At 40.8% G+C, this 22,525-nt stretch overlaps 1 protein-coding gene across 1 annotated transcript; it reads right to left on the bottom strand.

Moving 5' to 3' along the window:
* Window positions 1–7,871: 7,871 nt before the first annotated feature.
* Window positions 7,872–22,045, bottom strand: LOC123984485. Its single transcript, XM_046071400.1, has 16 exons — window positions 21,196–22,045; window positions 19,973–20,023; window positions 17,995–18,095; window positions 17,652–17,778; window positions 17,475–17,524; window positions 16,189–16,294; window positions 15,514–15,672; window positions 15,293–15,410; window positions 15,154–15,215; window positions 14,839–14,964; window positions 14,650–14,744; window positions 14,387–14,548; window positions 14,048–14,244; window positions 13,479–13,608; window positions 10,362–10,555; window positions 7,872–8,740 (listed from the first exon to the last, which is right to left on the bottom strand). The coding sequence occupies exons 1-16, from the start codon at window positions 22,043–22,045 to the stop codon at window positions 8,500–8,502; spliced, it is 2,769 nt and encodes a 922-aa protein (XP_045927356.1). The 3' UTR covers window positions 7,872–8,499.
* Window positions 22,046–22,525: the final 480 nt, after the last annotated feature.

Here is a 22,525-nt window from a genome sequence, read left to right as displayed (position 1 = left end):
TTGCATGAATAACTTCAGGTTCATACTCTAAATACAGTACTTGTGCGTTGTTTCTTACATCACTGCAGCCAGTGTATTGTTGACTTTAGTGATAGATTATGAGAATCTCTCCACAGCATTATGTTTTTTTGCCTTCTTGTGTGCATTGTGTTTTCTACCCTGAGGGACTTCTTCCCCCTCCTTCTGCACCTCTGCTCTGGCTACTGCCACAAGCTTGGCATCATAGGGCCATTAAAAAGGCTTCTTCTAAATGAACTTGACAGCAAAGCCAAGGCGTGGTGATATGGGTGGACATGCAAATCAATATTTCACATCATCAGCCACTGGTTGGTGGGGAATGGGGGCAGGATGCCGAGGTGCGGCCGATACTGTCACTGAATTAGACCGCAAGAGAAGTCAAGAAGATCCAGTTAGGGCAGAAAGGTTGCATCTTACACTAGAACAATAAGTATTGTGTAGGTAATCAAAAGCAAGGTATCATCAGGGAGCATTTCTTTCTGTTTCAGTACGTTCAGTCATTCTGTTCTGCGACACGTCAGCTCCCAATTTACAGGAAGATTGAGAGTTAGAGGCTGTTGATCACACTGAAATGTCATCTGCACTTTGTTTATCCCCCCATAACTGTTTGCAGTCTCATTGTAGAAAGAAAGGATTAGTGTAAGCAAAGCAGATGGAAGGCATATGGAAGCAAAGACAATTCCCAACTCATTGAATTGGGCCGTTTAGCGCTACAGACCGGCTAAGAAATGTGTCACGACACTAGCGCTGTTGACGTGGCTTGGCAGCCCTATGAACAGCAAACATGTCATTCAGTTGTAAATTGTGTTACACGCAAGGTCACCTTGTGTAAAGGTTGGAAAGGAGGAAATGGGCTGAGGGTGTAATTCATCTCTTCATGTCAGAGATATATCACACGGTAGAAATCGAAACACATGCAGTTAAACTCCCAGACAACACAAACACAGACAGCACAGATGTCTATATTTATGAGCCTATTAAACTATGCATCTAAAGTCTGTCAATTCTTTTTATTGCCACAAATTATATATTGCAGTAAACTGAACATTTCACTGTATCAGTATAAATTTAGTGTTGATTTATTAATAAGGTGAAACAATATCAACACATATAAACTTAGCTATTGAAACAAAATTATGCAGATGAGTATGTCATCCTGGACTTGTTACTGGTATCTTCCTATTGGCCCTGCTAAATCTCCGTCCTTGGATGACTTTCAACTCCAAGCCATGCTCCCTCAAGGATACATGTCTTAGCATAATGCAGACAGCTTAGGAGTCATTGAGATGTGGTCCCTTTACTCCAATAGACAGACACTGCCAGGCAAGGGGGTCCCCCTCCCCCAAAACCAGCTTATTGCCAGCACAATGCCAACTCTATGCCTCGCCAGCTTTGGCACCCTTGACCGTTGACTCTATCTCATTCGCACCTCCCCTCCCCCAGACACACACAGAATACAGTGTGGCAGTGTATGGCTCAAATCTACTTTAACCATCCTGTCTGTTACCATCACATTTAATGTTGATAGAAGAGCAATGCAAGGGGACATCTTGCATTGTCAAATTGAGTTACTCACATTTGTATCTGCTTTTCCAATAAACCACATTTTTTATCATCTAATATAACCCTTTCGCTGGGTACTGTGCCAGATCTAGGGAGACAGGCAAGGTCAAATCCATCCCCACAGTCCCCAGCTGGCACTAACCCCAGTGACAAGGGCGTCTAGGAGAGGGAGGCGTTTTCATGCTGGATGCACAATTTGTCCAGTGTTTGCTCTCCTGTCCATTTGCATCACCGACAGTAGACCTGAGTGACATCAACATGAAGCCACATTCACTGAATGCCTTTGATTTTGTATTTACAGTGTAAGCATACACACACACGCGCGCACACACACACACACACACACACACACACACACACACACTTTACTTTAACCAAACACTCAACATGTGTAAGCACTTCAATACATCACAGCATTTTAATACAGTGTTAGAACTCTGTGTTCATACTTCACTCCACATTGTTTGCTCTGCACAGGCCTCTTTAAAATAAACCTGTTTAATGTCAGTGACATTAGTAAAGATCTACTAAAGTATAAATAACCCACCTGCGCAGGTTATTGAGAGACAAAACTGTTAAATTAGCTCATCAAAGATGCACTTGTTCCCACCATATGCTTCTAAGAAAAGCCCTAATCCAATGATTTCAATCAGTGGGGTTATACTGTTTCAACCACCTTTTATGTCATTCCAACATCTTTATTTTTATACATATTGTATATTTCATCAGAGAATAACAATCTAAGTGTGGAGCTGGATATGCCGATTTAATATTCAGGTATGCTAGTGGAAATGTATGGTCCTGTATCATATATTACATAAGCACAAGATGGTTCCTCAACCCTGATAGCAAGTCACACCTGATGATGAACAGAATGACCTGATTTCCTGTATCCCCCGAGACATCTGTGCAGATGATGGAGCGCGGTGCATCAGGACTCCGCTTCCCTTCTTCTACAACCTGTCATGGAATCAATCCTGCCTTTAGATGTACTCTCCATAGGGAATGAATCAGAGAAGGTGTTGTGGTTTAACCTTCTCTGTCTTTCTCTCTCTTTCTATTTCTATCTGTGAACACATCTATCCATCCATCCTTATATTTTGTCATCCTTTCTCTTCTGCCTCAGAGATTAGCTCTCTTTCCTCTTTCTCATGCTGACTTTCTTTCCACCTCGCTCTGTCTTTTTATCTCTCCCTGTCTTCTCCTCCCCCCTTCTCTCCCTCTTTCTCTCCCATGTCTTGGTAGCGCGGCAGCTCTTGGAGCTGAGGGACTATGATTAGGACAGAAGAGAACTGGCTGTAAGACAGAGACAAACTCAGAACTGGGTCATCATTGTTTCTGTGTGAGGGCCCGCTCTGCAGATGAAAGGCTTGAAGACGAGAGGAGCAAACAATGCTCAATACAGCACCGGGAGCCCTAGACATTTCTGGGCTACAGAAATACTCATGCAAAGGAGGAATCGGAACTGCAACACAGAATTTATGTAATAAGAGCTGAATAAAACATGCTGCTGGCCCGCTTTTCTATCTCTGAACCCTTCAAGTTAGTAATCATCTGTTGTTTGTCTATACATGGCAGAGATGTGGTACAATGGACACAGTGAAGTGCAGTGGTCATGAAGCACATGACAGGGAGAGCTGAGGTTGTCACAGAGTAATAGTATTTTGACACTGATCATTGTTTTTTTCCTGCTCTCTCACAATCTATCTCTCTTTCTTGTCCTCTCTGCAGTCATGTCTCTCTCTGTCTTCCACCCCTTTAGCAGACAGTCTGACAGGGTCTGTCCCACTGGCCAACCATTCAGCACTCATCATGCGCATCATTTCCTCTCATCATTCCCCCTGGTGTACTTCTTCCATCTCCTCTAGCCTGTTCACTTGCCCTCAACCACTCCCCATAAACCCTTTTATTTATGTCCTTGTGTGCCTGAGTGTGTACTGTATAGGCATAGCTATGGTAAATGTAGGTATACTATTACATGTAACCTGCTTCTACATATTGTTTAAGTGTTAAGTGAAATTATTATGTATTGTGTAATGCATTGCGTGTTGAAAGAAACAAGTATCTCACCTTCACGTCTACTGCTGTTCGTAAGAGCCACAGTCTTCTGCTTATATGTGTGCAATTGAATATGCTCTTGAATCAGAAGGCAAACAGCATTCCCAGTACTCTTAGCTGCTCCATTAGATGGCATTGTCTATAAAAAAAAATTTGTTGAGCAAGAGGATGAGGAATCTTTATACTACATGTGACATCCTTTCCCAATTCCTGCAAATATGGCGTCAAATGTAAAAACTTTCATTTCCATGTTGTGTTCTTCTACATGATACATTCGATGTCTGTTGCTTGTGTCAAACCTTTATTGCAAATCAGAATTAGTGGTGCCTTGGCCTACTTTCCAAACCATCGAGGAGCAAATAATCAGCCCGAGCTGAGGATTTACCTGGCAGACTCTCAAACGTAGATGCTTGAGAAACATCCTTTTCTGCAAGTGTTGGGTTTCACAGAGACCTTCAAGAGCATTCACTGTTTATTTGGCAGGGACAATATTGGGACTTCTACTGCCATCTAGAGTGTAATTGCAGATAGTTCATGGGAGAGAGCTGTGTGATTAGAAGGGATTGCTAAAGATGTTTATTTTTGCATGTAATACATTAAATGGAAGTCTGAAATATACTGATTACAGTATTTACTCCAAAGAACAAAAGGAATTTTGAACTTTTTTTTCCTTTGTGGACTGTCTGTTTTGTTGCCTCTCCACCTCCTTCCAAGATGAGCCTACTCCTCACAGCACAGAAGTAATGCCAGAACAGTTCTTCCCAGTGCCAGAAATTGCCCGGAGGTTTATAAATGAACTACTTGTTGTTCAGAGTGTGGGAAGATTTTTCTTTTTATTATACAAATAACCCAACAACAGCTATCAAAAACAAGTTGAGTTATAAAGAAATCCAGGGATCATCAGAGGCTTAAAACCCTTTTGATGTATTATCCACCTATTTTTTTATTTGATTTCTTCCTCTTTCTTATGAATGTTTCATCCTTTGTAGGTTGCTCTATATGCTTCTTGCACACAATTCAAAATATCCCTGCGACTCTTTGCTGATTGTGTTCCACAATGATTTTTCTAATCACCATTTTCATCTAGCTTTAATTAAACCTTTTATTGGACAGAGACACGGGCCATTATGCTCTCTATATTTCTGAGAGAATGGATTTGAGAATTACTAATACCTTATGCTGACCTTTCTCAATTGCTGCATGCTGGCAGGGCTATGCAAAGCAATTTCACTAACATATTTATCTCATCCAAAGCACACCTTAGACTTGATCCTAATGGCCTTTTCATTAGCCTTTTAATTGAGCAGCGTGGTGAGTGGTAAAATGTCTCTGAGCAGCTTTTGAAATGTAGCCTCACGTCAAATCCAGCCTAAACACATTCATCTGCAGTAGTTAAACCCACGTTAGTCTGTAAGTGTACTCATCAATCACGCATGCTCTCCCTATTTTATTCTTAAGCTGACTGTTTGACATAATTAGTAATCTGCTCACATTTACATCCCAGCCGTGTGTCTATCACAGGGTTGAGGGGAAATTCATTTAATTACCTTATTAGCAGAATTTCAATAATCTCATTACAAAATGCTGCCTGTTATATAGTACAGCCACTATAAAACACATCACATACAATGAATAGAAAAAAATAAAAAATTGCTGAATGCTTGTTATATTGCTTGGATTGTATGGTAAATTGTTGATTAGAAAGGTGCTTCATTTTAAGACTTGATACTTTAAACACATTTTAAACACATTTATTCATTGTTAAATACAGGTTCTAAATGATAATGACACTATAAATTACAGTAAAAAGGACGAATGTTTAATTTAATTGCATTTTATATGAACATGAGACACACAAAAATCCATTTATATATAATATGACATTTAAAGGGTGTTTCCTTGTTCAAAGTGAAATCACAGTTACTGTTTTTGGATTTAGCACATGGACAAGAAATATATGTGTGTGTTTTTAATCAGATAAATCTACCACAGGATTACATCACTGATTACATTTCAAAGCGTGTGATCTTTATAACCTTGGGTATTCATTTAGAGCTGGAAGATAATTGTTATACATCCCCTGTACTGCATGAATAACAATCAACCCCAAGAGGCATTCTCATCTGTAAACAAATTCAAGACAATGGTGTGAAGTTTTTGAGGCAGCCAGCAGATGGCAGTACTTCCACAGCATGTCTGGACTGGCAACCAATGCAGTGAGAATATACCAGGACATAGGTCAAATAACACAGCACTGCTGACCAGGAGAGGGTCAACACATAAATATCTCTGGGGACTTTCTCAAGTGCCTTGTGCAGCTACTTAGGGTGAGATTTGCCAGAGGAAAAGGCAGAAGTCCCATTTCCACCTTAGCAAAATGAAATCAGAAGCCCCTGGGATTTGACACTGACCTTCCCGGCTTTCACTGCTGCTGAGTGATTACTGAAATATAAGAGGCTAGAAGGTGTGGGGCTGTATTAACTACACAAGGGTTTACAGCACAAAGCTACATGAAATTCCAAATGTGAGATGATTAACATATATTAATAATTATTATCTTCTAATTAACATCTTACTAACTACCTCATTAACTGTAATTTAGAGTCTCATGGGGCCGACAGACAGTCACCAATGCACAAAGGGAGTGTTACAAAAACAGGAGACAATAGTTTCTGCATTAAGCATAATCCTTTATACCATACAGTATAATATAAGGCTAAATACCAATCTTGTTTGTTTAACGTTTAGTGGACAGGAATTCCTTTGGTTCGCTTCAGACCTGCATGCATTTTATTGGCTTGTGTGGGATTTGGGCAGGAAACCAGAGCTAATGCCCCCTCTCCCACTTCAAACGGATGCCAGGCACCCTTAAATGTCATGGGGTGGTTAGAGAGTTGAAGGAGGTGGGAGGGAGGGGGATTGAGGAGTGAGAACCTTGGACTCGCTGGGCGAAAGAGAGAAATCAAGCCACACCAGGCTTGCCTCAGAGCTTATCAGTGTGCGCTGGATGTAGCTTTACTGAGGCTACTAAGACAAACCAGATGCAAGGTAGGTTGCTCTGTGCCACTACGTGTCAGGTACGGCCAGGGTCAACCTGAGGCGCCTTGCTAGTATAGGAGGCCACTGTACAGTTCAAACTCACTGCAGATGTTCCTGACTTGCATACAGTAGAGTGTTGGGTCCTGCGGTTCATCCTCTTGAACTGACAGCTTCTTTGAAAAGTTTTGAAGGTTTCATGGTGTCACTTCAATTACTCACCCCACTGGATTTCTTCTGCATTTCAGATTGACAACTTGCAGTAGTTTATAGTTGAAGTATCAAAGCCTGCAAGTGTGTGTTCCCGGGTGTGTTGGTCACTGGGAATCCCACGGTGCCTTTATACTCTTGCCAGCAGCAGTGTTTATAGGATTTTGTCTCATTTTCTCCAGTGTTAATTTATTTCCATAAAGGCAGCCATGACACATTCTCTCCTCTGCCTTCTGTCTCTGTGTGGCTTTACTTTACTGAGCTATGAATTTCTCTCCCTGTCTCTGTGTACTGAGTGGAAGAATAGACCGGATTGACCTCACTTCCTGCTGCATGGTTATTTTGACAATGATCATCATCATCGTCAATTTCTCTCAGTCCCTTCCTCTGTGTCTCTCTGAAGCTCTACGTGTCAACACCCTGCTGTTGAATTGTTTTGCATTACTTCTCACTGTATCGTTACGCTTCCTGAGGTTTGTAATTAAGGTTCATCTGTGTCAGTGGGTAAATTAACATGTTGTGGTATGGCTGACTTCAATTTCCCATGCCTGTGACTAAGTCTCTTAAATCTCCAGCTTGCCAGCATCATACTTCTCCCTCCCTGTGGGTCTGTTTGGCAGCTAAACAATACCATATCTCTCATCATCGGGATTATATGGAGCTCATTTGCCTTTGATTGCAAAACCATTTATGCACAAATGTATTGGTGACTGACCTGTGACCTTTCTCATCAATTGACAAGCTCATCACTTCTTCTCTCAGGCTCTTTGGACCCCAGGGGTCTGGGTCAGGGTTTGGTAGTGTTTGTGCTGTCTTTCTGTCAGACTTGCATGATCCACTGCCACTTAACGAGGGAGAACAAGGCTGAGAAATGAGGCATTTCCGGGCCCAGGGGTTTATTCCTACAGAACAGTGGATTACATTACAACATACAAAGGGGATACATGACTCATATTTGAAGATATCTTTTGCTCTGAACACTGTTCCAGACCATCTTAGTGTCTAATCTGCAAAGAGAAAGCTTGCAGGCAGGATACAAAACTTTCAGACATGTCTTTACACTATGTCACATATTTTCTGACTATATCCAGTTTTATCTGTACTTTAAAAAAGGTGAAGGATGCTGAGTCCTAATCAGGCTTACATTGTTACACCCTCAGGAATTCCTCAGATGAATGCTAAAAAAGAAATACTTATCACATATCCAGTGGAGCAAAGCTGCCTATGTGTTTGCTCTTTTTACTTTTCATCTTCCCTCATGGAAAAAATATGATGTAAAAGAATAGATCCAGATAGGGAAAAAAAGTGGATGTAGTTTTTGTTTGTGTTTTGTTTTTCCAGAAATATGTTTTTCATAGGCATATTTATTACTATCTACTAAGAACAAGAACATAACACACTAAAAGACATATGGCAACAATCTATGAAGAACATTTTAGCAATACAGTGAATGTTCACATATGGAGATAAATAATTTACAAAACATGCCATGGCATTTCACATTATGAGTCATTGTCTGACAGACATCAGTTTAAAAAAGTGAGAAACCCTTTGCTCCATCTTCATCACCACTATTTCTCACCCTATATGTTGTTGTCTGTCTCTCTGCTTTCATCAGATGGCCATCACCTTTCGTCGTGGAAGGGTTTCTGTGGTTACCATATCCCTTTCTGGGCAGATTGTTTGCATGGGATCAGGGTTGACCATGTGCTGCCAGAGCAGTGGTTGCTGCTGGGAGTTGGTGGGCGGGGGCTGGCGAAGGACAACAATTTGAGCGCTGGGTCCCTGCAGCAGGATGTCAGTCAGCTCTTCTAGTGTAGAGTTGACCACCGGTACACCATTCACCTCCACTAGTCTACAAGGCCAATAACACACACATGCGAAAATAGAACATGTCAAAGAGACAATGTATCAACAGCAACTGTTAAATTTTCATTCATTAAGTTCAAAATCATCCCATTCCAAGTTATAACGCTAGTGACAGGAAATTCAAATGTTTTTGAACTTTGATAACATATAAAATGTAGTGTAAAATTCTCTCTTAACTCCTTCAAAATATCAAATGTTTATTTGGCATGATTCTCACTCCAGGTAAAGGCAGGACCTGTGTAATGCTTATTTAACAAGCAACAAATTATATCAAATAATTCACAATCACAGAGCATGAAATATAAAAAAAAAAATCACCTCAACACAGAGCTCATTAAAAGTTCCCTTCATTAGTTTTCATTTATAGCCACTCGGATAAAACTGACAGGGAAATAGCAACCCTTTGTATTTTTTCATTAGCTGTGTAAAGAGCATTGGCACAGATGCTGTGATAAGTGAACACACACAGAGACTCAAAGACTCTTCTCAGCTTCTGTGGTTCTGTCTATACACTGTCATTCAGACTTCACTTTCTAAACTTTCTAATCTTACCAAGCATAGGAAAACAGAGGGATAAAAGAAATGGGTGAGATACTGAATACAAACTGGTGGTGGCCTCTGGGAACATCATTAAAGGTTGAGTGTGTAAGTTTTAGTGGCATCTAGTGGTGAGGGTTGCAAATCGCAACCAGCGGCTCACAGTGCATTCACATGCTCCTGGGATGGTCCCAATTCCCGAGTTGTTGAAGTCGTTCTTCCGACTTCAGTGTGTTAATGTGCTCTTAAGTTGGAATGTGGAAACAACATGGACGCTACTACAAAGATGTGTTGGATTAGCATTATCAGAGCATGTAAACAACACGCAGACATCCAGTTCACACTACATGGACAGCAAACTAACTGTTATAACCATATTACAAATTACATGTTTGCAAAATATGTATATGCAGTACGTGATTTTGCACAAATCAAACTTCTGCATACTTCTTTATGTCCTATTTACACTCTATTTCTCTTTTTGTAATAAAGAATTAAGGAGGAAAAAAATATTCTTATTATTCCGACACCACGTGATTGTACCATCAGTCACAGTTCAATCCTCCCTTTCAAAGGGAGCAGGAGAAGCTACACGCTCTGTTGGCTCTTATGCTAAATAATTCATGTGGTCCTCCATTTGTCCAAATTTCTCTTCTTTTCTTACTTCTAATTAACCAGTCAACTACTAATACTATTATTACTACTGCTACTACTACTAATACTACTACTAATGTTACTTGTTCTTCTTCTTTTCATACATATTCAACATGGTGACGAAATGCACTGTGTAGAGCCATTTGTCTATTTGGGCTACTGTAGAAACATGGCGGCGCAACATGGCGACATCCATGTAAGAGGACCCACGGTATATGTAGATAGAAATGGCTCATTCTAAGGTAATAAAACATAACAGTTGGTTCATTATGTAAGGTCTTTATACACCACTTAAAACATACTTATGTATATTATATTGCATTTCTGTCAATAGATCCTCCTAAATATTACACACTGAAAACATTTAAGCCTGGATTAATTACTTGGAAATTCTTTTGTATGTGTTTAATTGTTACCTGTCATCCACACAGAGGTGAGAGTTGTCCACCTTGACCACAACTAGTCCGCTGCCTTCTTTGTAGTGACATGTAAAGTCATAATGGCCATCATTGTTGTGGTTCTCCTGTACAACCAGCAGCATGGCTGGAGACTGTGGCGACACCAGCTGGCTCAGGCTACCAATGGCCAAACTCTTTTTCTGAACTTTCTCCTAAATGCAGAAACAACACATTCACACATTTTCAAATGCAAGGGCACAGACAGATGGTTCAGAGTTTAAGGCCTTGCCCATTTACGGTGGATTGATGTAAATGTTAATGCAGAATCTACTGTGTGACACATATTTTAATAGGCTCCTTTCATGCTATAATAATAGCATATAGCATTAATATATAATTTTGTCCAATTTCAATCAGATACTCCTACCCTAAGTAATGAAATCTCACCTACAGTATATGCAGTAAGCAGTGAGTAAATCTAAAACAATAGTTATTTGTTTTCCTGCTAAGAGCTCATATCTGTCAGACTTGCTGAATCCCCTCCGTTTCCCTATCTAACGGACTGATATGAGCATGGTATTGACCTTACCAAGAAAAGGAATATGTGTATTTTCCAAAATCTCCAAAAAGGTACTGTAAATGGCAAATCATTTAAGAGATTAAAAAAGTAGCCAAGTGCAGCCTCTTGTATTGTTATCTTTATCACAACCCTATTCAAAAAATCTTTAAAACTTCCAACGGTGTGTTTCTGTGCCTCTGAAACATGAAACTCACTAACCTATTTCTTGGAATAAAGCCTTAAATATTACAGATACCACTACACGGAAGTCCCTAAGAGATAAGACAGTGTCTGTGTCAAAGCCAGAAGACGGCCAAGATGTAATGATTAGTTTTAGAAGAGATCACACCACAAGTAGCTTGCAGGGATCAGAAATAACTTGAGTGAGTCTGACCACTGAATTCCAATGTTCCCTTATCCAGCCTCTTGGCATACTCCCCCCTTCCCCTTGAATGGCGTGTGAATGCCTTGCAGCAATAGATGCCGCCTAGCCGGGGTCAGGGGTCAAAGCTAAGACTTCTCCAGACAGGATATATTCACGGAAACACAGCCGAAGCCCCTTGAGAAGCACCCTCTAATGCCCATCATTTTCCCCTTTCGTCTCAATGTTGGACACACGCCAAGGGCCCAAAGACTTTTCTTTTCATATTCTTCTTGTTTATCCACATGATCTGATCAAATCCTAACCTACCTGGGCCAGACATAGGGCACATATCCCATATACACACCAGACACAACCAATGTTAGTAGGCAATTAAAAACACTGCTATTCAAGCTCACAAGGAATAGTGGCGCACCTTTTTCACAATAAGTGAATTTAAGCTGCACATTTCATGAACACAATAATTTGTCTCCACTATAGGAAGCTACAACATTCTTTTGTTGTTTCACCTTTGTTTTACCTAGTGTGAGAAATTATTCTCTGACAGTGCGACAACATAGACGTAAAGTGGGAAGGGATTGCATTTCACTTATAATGATGGGTGTTAGTAGTTCTGATTTCAGTGCTGTCATTCTTAATGCGGATGCCTTGGCGGCTCCAACAGCAGAGATCTTTAACACAGTCAACCTTGGGGTAGAAAATGGAGGACCACATTTGATCAACCGCAACTTGTATCATGACTGTTCCTATATTAAAAACTGTAGACACCCTATCCATTTCCTAAACTCAGGGGCATGTCATGGCAAAGAGGTGGCAGATTTTCCTCAAAAGGGAGACTAAAGAGTGGGCAAAACAGTAATTCTTCAAATTTCACCTCTTTAATAGTCTGTCTGAAGTTAAGCTAACCTGCTTATTTAAAATCATTTCCGCCATATGTTGTCCTTCCCCTCCTCTCTTCACTCTCTCCCTGTGTTTCTCTTTCTCATTCCCTCTTGGCTGCTTTATTGATGCTCTCCAGTTGCAATAGATCCTGGAGATTAGTCTGCAGATGATGAAATATTTCCTTATTGTCTGTAATGTGGGGCAGCCTACAAGACCGAACACAGGGCAGTCTGCTCCTTATTAGTGCAACAGCTCCATCAGTTCCCAGGCTGCTCCTCAGCTCTGACCTGTGTGTTAACTCTGATTAGGTCATATGATAAACATTAGCGCTGCTGCTTTTCCCACAAACTCAGCACCTAAAAAAGCGTGGCCCCGGGGCGGCAACGTGACACGGGGCACCTTTCAAAGCTGAAGCCGCGTGTGTCCTTTCATGGCACCTCGTTAGGGCTTCTGCAATGGGATAAAAGAGCCACATTAAAAAAGAAGTGGGCTCCTCCGGGGATAGATGGAGATAGTTTTACACATGCTGGCCCATTTCTCTATTGCACTCTCCCAGTGGCTTTTGTCACACACATTCCATTGTTGGTATGGTCACAGGCTCTCGGATGTCAGCGCTAAACATCATTTTCTCAGAAAAAAGTGCGTGTTCATCCAAAGGACTTCACTCAGCCTTGTATACCCACTCTCAAACGGGACTAACTGCCCAGCTTAACAAAACAGTTGACTGAATGGAGCATTGTGTTGTCACTCAGTAGACAGAGAAGAGAAGATCAAAGATGATGGACATAATAGTGTCAAGTAATGGCCTACCACATAAGGAAGCTGTTACGACCTTTCCTTAATGTGTGCTAATTCTACTGTTGGACAATGTAAATGAACAAATTTATTAACTTCACCATCAGATTAATTTATCATCAAGATCTGTGGCTTTCATTAATGAGGAAAAGACCAGTTATATGTTAAGTGTATTTTACAAGTTGTTCTGATATGGTTAAAGACATAGGGGAAACAGCAGTATTGTCAAAAAATGCCAAATTTGACTATGCTTTCTTCAGCATAAGTTTGATTTTAGTGTCCCATACCACACATGCTTCTCTCAATAACTAGCCTAATTTTGGTACAAATCTCAGTTTCTCTTTGTTTATTTTTAGCAATCAAAACATTCTCTGACTCAGACCGTACAGCTTTCCCACATATTGGTGTAACTCTGTTTCACATGCCGTTGATTAAACTCCACTGACCGAGCTCCAGACCTCCAACTTGTCAGTTAAAGTCTTCAGTGGTGCAAATAATCCATGAAAGGTGTTAGTACCTTAACATAGCTTTCTTGCAAAGCATTTTGGAGGTGAGCCACCTGTCGGTTGAGATGCACCACGGAAATTTCCTCCTTAAACACTTGGCAGTTCAACTTCATCTTTTCCAAGAGACGAACATCTAATGGTCTGAATGGCAAAAAGAGACCACATGTCAGGAAAGGTCACACATATACATACATACATGGCAATTTAACTACTGCTGGACATTGTGGAGACATGCAGGTAGGACTAGTCCATTTTTATCATTTTATTTGGTGAATCAAAAACCATGTCCCCTAAAAGTCTCAACATATGAACTACTATTAGCTATGTATTCATTTATTCATTTACGGTTTCTACCCTTGATTACTTTTTAGGTTTACAGTACCATCGCAGATAGTATATTTGGGTGGATGGCAGGTACAGTAACACAAACAGCAAGACAGTAGACTGACAGTGGCTCATGTTCACAGTATATTCAGATATTCTTTCTCTAATATAACTTTCTTTTATGTCCTCGGAACATGAAAGAAAAGTTTTATGCATTGTTGAACAAGCTAATAATTAACAGAGACAGTCCACCTACTTCTTCTTGTGAGCAGTGGAGTTGTTAATGTTGTCTCTGAGGGTCTGCAGGCTCTGTCTCTTGTCATTCAGTTGGCTTTTAACAAACTCCAGCCTCTGCTTCAGCTCAGCAGAGCCAAGCCTGTCTACATTCACATTTCCATCCATGTTCTTTAACTCTGAGCAAAATGCTACCAGGCCGTGGTGGAGCTCCTGGACCTTTTGGAGTCAAAAGATTAGTTTACAGTGGGGATTTTATTCCCTACTGAGATAATGAATTCATCACAGTTATGGTACCATTAAATGTAGAGCAAAGGTTATCTGTTACATATTTTCATAGATGTAGTTGAGAGGTATTGACCTGAAGAATGACATTTTTTAGCGAGTCCACCTGTTGGTTGAGCTCCCTGATCCTCTCTTCTTTAGATGGCTGGTTCACCTGGACAGTTTTGTTGATGTTGCTGTTCTCCTTAGAACTGCTGGCTTCTGGATTATTTTGTGAAGCAGTACCTGATGACTGCTCCTTTGATGCAAAAGCATACAGAAATGTATCTTGTTAAATATTATATGCCAGGTGAATCCTGGTCCCTTACATTTAAATTTTGACAAAATGATCAGTGTTACCTTTTTGCACAGGTACAGCTCTAATTGTCTTTTCTCTGACATCGATGTCAGTAGACTCCCAATCTGCTGATTTGGTGGGAGCTCCTCTGATGACCCTTAAAATCAAAGCACAAATTCAGAATATGAATATATGTCTGTTTTTCTTTTTATAAAGACAACATGATGTGCTGTGCATCTTATGTTGTGCACCTTGCTTTTCTTTCAGTTTCAAGAGGTTCTTATCTTCTGTCAATCCCAACATTTTGATACATGAATCCATGACTTTCCCCACTGTTGTTTCCTTTGGGGTTCTGAGATGAACTATCCGCTCTGACGCTGCAACACAACATGACAACAATCAGAAGAGATACAGAGGACTGATTTATTCTAACATACAGTCCATTATTAATATCAAAGCAACAACCACAGGCGGGGCACTGCGTAATGTGGTTGTATGTGACCATAAACTAACATTTAATATTCACATTCACTATGTGCTTTACGTTTACGTTTACGTTTACTTACCATTAATCGTAATCTCTGTCAGTTGGGAATTCCTCTGTGTCATGCAGTTTTGGCTGTTGTTTCTTTGGAAAAAGGCCAAGACATTAAAATAAAGCTTGTTTTTTGTTTATTTTCGTGATTTATATATGAGAGGCTGTACCTGAGTTTGAGGGAACGCCGATTCATACTCAGGCAGCTCACATGAGGGGAGGACTTGGACCTGCTCATTGACACTAATGTTGCAGTGAATGTCTCAACATTATTTGTGCCTAATGACTCTGCAGACAAAAAGAAACATCAGTAAACATCTCCTTGACATAATGCATTTGCAAACTGTCCTAGAAAATGTTTACTTGTCATGTTGCAATGATAAAAGTGTACCAAGCAAAGAGTCTAGTCTCTGAGTGGTGGCGCTGGGAGGGTGCAGCTCATTATAAATGGCTGATAGAAGCTGCTCCCTGTCTTCCAGTGTGGCGATATGAAGAGTGTCTAGTGTGTTCACATTCACTGAAGCTATATCTGCACCACACAGTTTGGCTTCTGAAAGAGAAACATTTAGTCTTACACCTCTGTACATCACGAAAGCTGAGAGATGTATCACAGCCAAGAATCTATAATCCACAACAAACACAAACAAGTCCTGAGAAACATACATTTTTGCAAATGGTGAGTCTTTGCGTAAGTAAATTCTATTCTATTTTTAAAGATTCATTTTTAAAAAGGATAATGTTGGAATTGAACATGGAGCAATGCACAACTGACATCTCTATGAGTAAGTATTGTAGAACAAATCTGAAAATTAAATTGTAACTTTTAGCAAACAGTTTTACAGCTTTATGTTAGATTTTAAAAAAACATCTTGCACTTTTAATATGATGGGGTTTAATCTTACATTATCCTCATCTGCCTTTCCTCTTAACTTACTGACGTCCATAAATAAATTGATTTGTTTTGCAGTAAAGACAAATCAAATTGACAATGTCTGCCTTAGTTATGCAACCATGGGGCTGGGAGAGGAGACGAGAGGAGAGGAGTAAGAACAAGAATTTGTTTTACCTCTGATGAAAGGGAGACATTTCTGCAGTCCAATATTGGTAAACCACTGGCAGACTTCGTCTGTGTTCAACTCCCCGAAGGATTTGGCCACTTGCTTGTTCACGACCTAGGGAGATTACAGACCTGTTGCATCAATTCTGACCAAATCCCCAACTCTGTTTGCAGAAATGCAGCCCCAAACTTGCAAGTAACATCCATCATGCTTCACTGATACGTGCAGACACTCGTTCTTTTATCATTCTGAATCCATTCAGCAAACACTGACAAAAACTGGCTTCTGCTATAGTCAAACATTTCAAATTTTGACTCATCAGTCCAGAACACCTGATGCTATTTTTCTGCACCCCAATTCCTGTGTTTCCGTGCATAGTTAAGTTGCGTGGCCTTGTGTCCATGTCAGAGGACACAGTACTATATTTAAGTATGTATACTTTTTCTTTCCAAAAAGTAAGCAAAGGTTGGAAATTGCAAAGATAGCGGGACATAACACACAAAGATGATTCAGACTCAAACTGCTGCATGTGAAAACCTATTTAGTAGGAGGCACGACATCAAGACACAACATGGTTAACCTCCAAAGAACTTTGACATTCTCAAGTAAGTATGACTCTGTTGAATATCGATGTTTCAGCATATTAAGGCAAATAAACACATTTGTTGTTTAAAATTTTTTTTTTACTTCAGTTGGGAAACCTACACAGTTTCTATGTAATCGTTGACTTAGTCACAGATGTTTATGGTCTTCCTGGTGTGTGATTAGATAAAACGAGTTAAGAGGTTTGCCTTGTCTTAGGGATTTCACTATCATGCTATAAGACATGTATAAGAGACATTTGAAAAAAAAAACATACCATAATTTACCAAATAATCCATAGTTTCAGCCATTTTGTCAAATTTGGGGTCTCAGTGTTGGGCTCCAGCATGAGTGTGGCTGCATAAGATACATGTTGCATAAATTGCTCATGTGTAATTGATGGGGTACCAAAGAAAATAAAACACTTGATAATGCATGGAGGTAAAAAGTACAGGACATGAGCAATTTTTGCCTTAAAAAAATTACTTTCTGTTTTGTGTTTCAGCTAACACACGGATCGCTAAGGATACAAGCAATCTTGCTTAGCAAATCCTGGACACAAAGACTAAAATCCTGAGACCATTTGTAGAGTCATTGCTTTGACAGATCAAGGGAGCTGGGAAATATAAACAGAGCACATTCTGTAATTGCAGCAGCTCTGGGCTGTGTGCTGATGCCACCCTGAAGGCACTGCTTTGATGATTTACAGTACCTTCTCAGGGAAGTTTCCATTCTGATCCTTAGACTGAGGCATATATGATGCTGCATGAAAGGCATAAAAAACAAAGACTTGTAAGGTTATTCTTCCATTATAGGCCTATATCAGTCGGAATGGTAATATAATGTAGCACAATCTTGTCTGTCCATAATAATATAATACCACACTCACCAACAGTTATGCGTCGTCGTCGTGCCAACCCTTCCTCCTCCTGGTGATCTGTGGTCTTGGTTAAAGTGTGGAAAGTGGCACTCCTGGTCAGTGTCCCCCCAGGACTGCAGGAGCGAGTTATCGGTCTCTGCGAGTAAGAATTTTCAGCATCGTGAGTCATAGTCTAAATAAGATGAAGCACATATCTTCCTGGAATGTCTATTGACTCTCTGTAGATACCTTTAAATACATTAGGAGATGGATGTGTGGGCCTTGTTGACCATAGATAGAATGTGATATAGAGAATGGAGAGATCATGAGAAAAGCTTTTGTGGGGGGAAAGTTCATTGCATGGTCTTCATACCAATTGGTGAGTAAATGTGTCCATGTTGGCGGCGTGAGGAAGCCGACAAAGATCAGTTTTCAGCATGTTGGAGGAGCTCACATCTCTGTTGCTCAGGCCATCTACATAGTAACAAAAACAGTAAGTCAATAAAATGAATAAGAACTGATGCTTGTTAGTTCTTTCTGAGTTTGTCACTGTATCTAATGAAGTCTTTGTTTTCACCATTTTAAGCCACTCTTATCATATGGTTTTAGGCCAAGGCGTACAGGTCACCAGGTCTATTTGCAGTGCATTAGCTGATGCTGATACTGGACGCAGCTAGATGGGGTTGCTCAGCAACCTGTCAGACACACTAATGTTCGTCTGGTTGACGACATACTTCTCTGACAACCCAAGTTCTTTCCCACAGGAATATTCTTACATTTTCCAAATGTCACTTGGTCAGCGAGCAGATATCTTTTTTTCCTGCTATCATAACAAGCAAGACGAATGAGGCTGAGAATATGGCATCCTTGTTAAGCCCCGGCTTTCTCAGGCAACACTGTGATGTGATAGATGTAGGAATGTTTACAGTTCTTAGTTGTAACTACTTTAAGTTTTAAACCTTCACAGATTGAAGCATCAAGTTCAAAAAACAGTAGTCTTTTCAAATTGTTTACCCAACAAAAAAATTCAGCCTAATTTCTTAAACACATGTTTTTCATTTCAGGGGCCTGTTTCTGAAAGGCCGGTTTGAGATGGTTGGGAGTTTAGGTGGAGTCAGGATCAGATAAGACAGTGTAATTGCTTTATGTGTGTCAGCAGTGGAATCTTGTCTGGGTCTTGGAGAGACAGTGGAGTACAAGGAGGCAGGGGCAGTGAGCTGGCACTCTCTTCATCACCTGGCTGGCCTGTGAGTCACTCTGTAGAGTATCATAAAGTCTGGCCTTCAGCTAAGCAAATTCAAAGCACCACTGTCTTGAATAGAACAGCCAAGTAAGAAAAGCGATGAGTCTTGGCTGAAAATAAAAATGTGTCGGAGCACTCTCCTTTAGCTGACCTCAGACACAACAGCGTGTCTTTGAAATCCTGAGAAAATCACTTATGGTTGCTCTCTCTGACTTCATTTCACCATGCATGGGAGAAGGGGCACAAGATGGAGAGCTGTCTGAGAATACTAATGGAGGGTAGCAGTACACCCACTCTACCACAGCCATGTTCAGACTTCACACAGCCTGTGTCTTCCAGGAAAAGCCCAGTCATAACAAAGAAGGACAGAAAATTTTGGGCAGGCTTAGGGACACAGGCTGATGTTGCCTTAAAGGGTGAAATCACCAGAAACGGAGCGATGGACATCATTCCCAGAGCTGGCTCAGTCAGGACAAGTCAAAGCATGAGTGAGTTCTCTCACCCTTGACTGGTTAGCGCAGACAAACAGATTGCATCCTTGCACGCACACATACAGAACACTGAGCAATGTAGGTTTGGTACATGGCAAAGTCTGACGACCATTCACACACTGACCCTCACAGGCTTAATGACAAAGCAAAGCTTTAGAGTCAGAACTTTTCAGCACATTTATGTAATGGATAGGCAAAGGCGATGCTTATAGTTTCCAGTATTATTGTCCTCCTCTGGTCTGAAAAGAAATTAAGCTCTTTGAGAGAGGACTGAGGGAGGAGAGCATGCTGAGTCACAGAAACCCAAAACCTGGGAACCGCCTGCGCAGCCACGCACTGGGAATACACAAACAATGGCTAAAAAGGGATTCCAACAAAGGGGAACTTCTGCAACTCCCAAAGGAGGCGTTCGAAGTACTGTAGCCATGTCACATAATGACTGCAATTTCTTCTGAATGGGGAACTGAGATCAAAACAGAGAGGCAACACATGAGCTCAACAGCTGGATGGAGTGAACCATCATCTGGTGCCATTTACCTCTCACCTAAGGTTTACTTAAATGGAAACAGAAAGGTTTAAATACAGATACTTTGCAAATTTACCTCAAGAAAACTCACCCAAGTTGTGCTCAGTATATGACAATAGATGTATTCCGGTGTTAAAGCTCCCTATGACAGAGAGAGAAACCAAGACAACCATTGAGTCAACAATTTCCTTTGAAATAAAAGAGAACAAACAAAAAAAACTACCTAAAATTAGATGAGAAGAACAGTGTCAACTTTATCTTTATGTGTGTTTGTTAGTGAAGACATTTTGACATGTCGTAGTAAAAACACAGGTGTCACTAATAACATTAACTTTGGCTCACTTGTATTTAAGTGTCCCAGTAAGCCATGACAGCATGTATAATACAGCAGTTAAATGAAATTCAGACATCATTAATTTCATTATTCATGGTGCATTCATGTGGTGTCGGAGTAGTCAGAAAAATTATTTCCTGACTGGTAAAATTCATGTGAAAGCCCTCTGAAGTCATGTGAAAGCCCTCTGAAGTCAACAACCACCCCGGAGAGTCTAAGAAAATTATGGGACACGAGTTGTCGAGTCATCATACACGTAAAAAAATGGCGGACAATGTGATTGATGGTAAAAAACTTTTGATTATTGGTGCAAAATCTCATATTGCATTTAAATATTTTGCTCACATGTCATTTGTAATATGGTATAATATGGTATGGTTGTAACGGTTAGTTGCTGTCCATGTAGAGTGACCTAGATAGCTACATGTTGTTTATATGCTCTGATAATGCTAATCCAACACATCTTTGTAGCGTCCATGTTGTTTCCGACTTAAAAGCACACACCAAAGTCAGAAGAACGACTTCACAATTCAGGAAATGGGACCATCCGAGGAGCATGTGAATGCAGTAATACCTGCAAAATGTCTTCGGTGAAAAGTTTGTCTCCATAGTATATTTTATTTAGTTAGCTAATAAGCTAGACCCTAATAATCACCTGCTTTTTGATTAGTTGGGATAGTTTAAATGTGTAATTTAAACTACTTTGGGTGGCTGTATGTCCTGGCCAGATCCGGCTAATTGCTTTTTAGTCACAATGTCTCATTTTCACACAAGTTAAGCACACAACCAGTAAATAAGACAACTTAGGAGTTGTTAGAAGGTATATGTGACAAAGCTAAGCTAGCTGCTTCCAGTATTTTGGCTAAGCTTGACCAAACATCTCCAAGTTACCTCACTTTTGAACGCAGAAACAAACTTGACAGCAATGTTCTTCTCTTCTATCTCAATGAAACAGTGCTGGAGATCACTTTCAGACTCACTTTTCCGATGGTACACAGGGAGAGGAGCCACCTGGTAAGCGCTACGTAAGAACCTGGGCTTTGTTTTCTCTTTATTCTCGTCTCTGGTTGGCACAGACTCTCTTTCTTCTCCAAACTGATCACTTAGGCCCCCCTCACTCTCAGCGGCACTATCTGCACTGAATTCATTCTCAGTCAGTGTGAGTTCTTCTGTTGTCTCCTCTGCTTCCACACTCTCCATCTTTTCCTCATAACTCTCCTGGTCACCACCAGCAAAGCTTCCTTCACTGCCAAATGTATATGCCACACTTTCCTCTGAATTAACGTCAAAGAAATGATCATCCTCAACAATGTCTGAGGGAGTGGGTGGGATCAGATTAATGACAGGTGGTGTTAGGAGGCTTCCAGAAGCTGCCGTGCTATTGGTACCACTCTCAAACAGCAACGGGTCTTCCTCTTCTTCTTCATCATCTTCTCCACTGGTAGAGGTGGAGCGTGGCTGTATAGGGAATGAAGACAGAGGTGTCAGTCGTTTCTTCTTCAGAGCCCTCGGGCAGGCAGACAAAGAGCTGGCTGAGCGCACCAGGCTCTTCCTTGGGGTCAGGGGGTCCTCCTCAGACAGACTGAAGCTGCTGTTAACTATCCCCAGATCCTCCACTGTAATCTGGATAGCCTCCTCCTCACCTGATCCCTGTTGATCCAAGTGTGGATGCTGAGGGTCCCCATTAATTTTCTTTTCATGCTCCCGCAGAGGATCCTTCTCCTCACCTCGCAAACATGAGCAGCAGAACAGCCTGCGTGAGAGACGTTCTCTGCTCTTTCTCCATGGGTGCCTATGATTCCACTGTTTCTCTGCATTTGTACTTGCCATAACAGTGGCTGCCTGGCTATACACTGGCTATACTGCTAAACACACTGTTCTTCAGTTCAATCAGATAAACCTCTGCAGACTGAGAGAAGATAAACAACCGTCCACACCTCTGAGATACTTTGAGATAATACTGCCCTGCGATAGAAGCCACACCATCTGCATACAGCACAAACACTCATCTGCAACATGTGTTGCTTAGGAGAAGGGGGGGGGGGGGTCAGTTCATGCTCTCGAGGTTAGGTGAACACTTGAAATGAATGCAGAGCTTAATCAGCAGGCTTTGATATGTTAAGCAACATCATTGTAGATACAGCTCTGGTTTCAAAGGGCTCTAATAAGACCTTACCAAAATGATATCTTGGCATAAACTATATTTAATGTAGATAATACCAAAAAAACATAGATTAGAAAATCAGTTATGCATTTGTATGATTATATAATCAATTTGTCTCTCTCTGGGTCTTCTGTCTGGAACTTGCA

The sequence above is a fragment of the Micropterus dolomieu genome, linkage group LG15 (assembly GCF_021292245.1).
Source record: "Micropterus dolomieu isolate WLL.071019.BEF.003 ecotype Adirondacks linkage group LG15, ASM2129224v1, whole genome shotgun sequence".
Taxonomy (NCBI): domain Eukaryota; kingdom Metazoa; phylum Chordata; class Actinopteri; order Centrarchiformes; family Centrarchidae; genus Micropterus; species Micropterus dolomieu.
Note: the sequence above shows the minus strand (reverse complement) of the source record. Positions and strands in the feature narration are given on the sequence as shown.

Bases quoted from the DNA above. Each gene is read 5' to 3' on its own strand.
- LOC123984485 (XM_046071400.1), bottom strand. From the start codon at position 22,045: ATGGCAAGTACAAATGCAGAGAAACAGTGGAATCATAGGCACCCATGG. The intron at 15,673-16,188 runs GTAAAACAAATT...TTTCTCTTTCAG, and splicing joins ATGTCTCCCTTTCATCAGAG to AAGCCAAACTGTGTGGTGCA. The intron at 14,549-14,649 runs GTAACACTGATC...TTTGCATCAAAG, and splicing joins AGCTGTACCTGTGCAAAAAG to GAGCAGTCATCAGGTACTGC.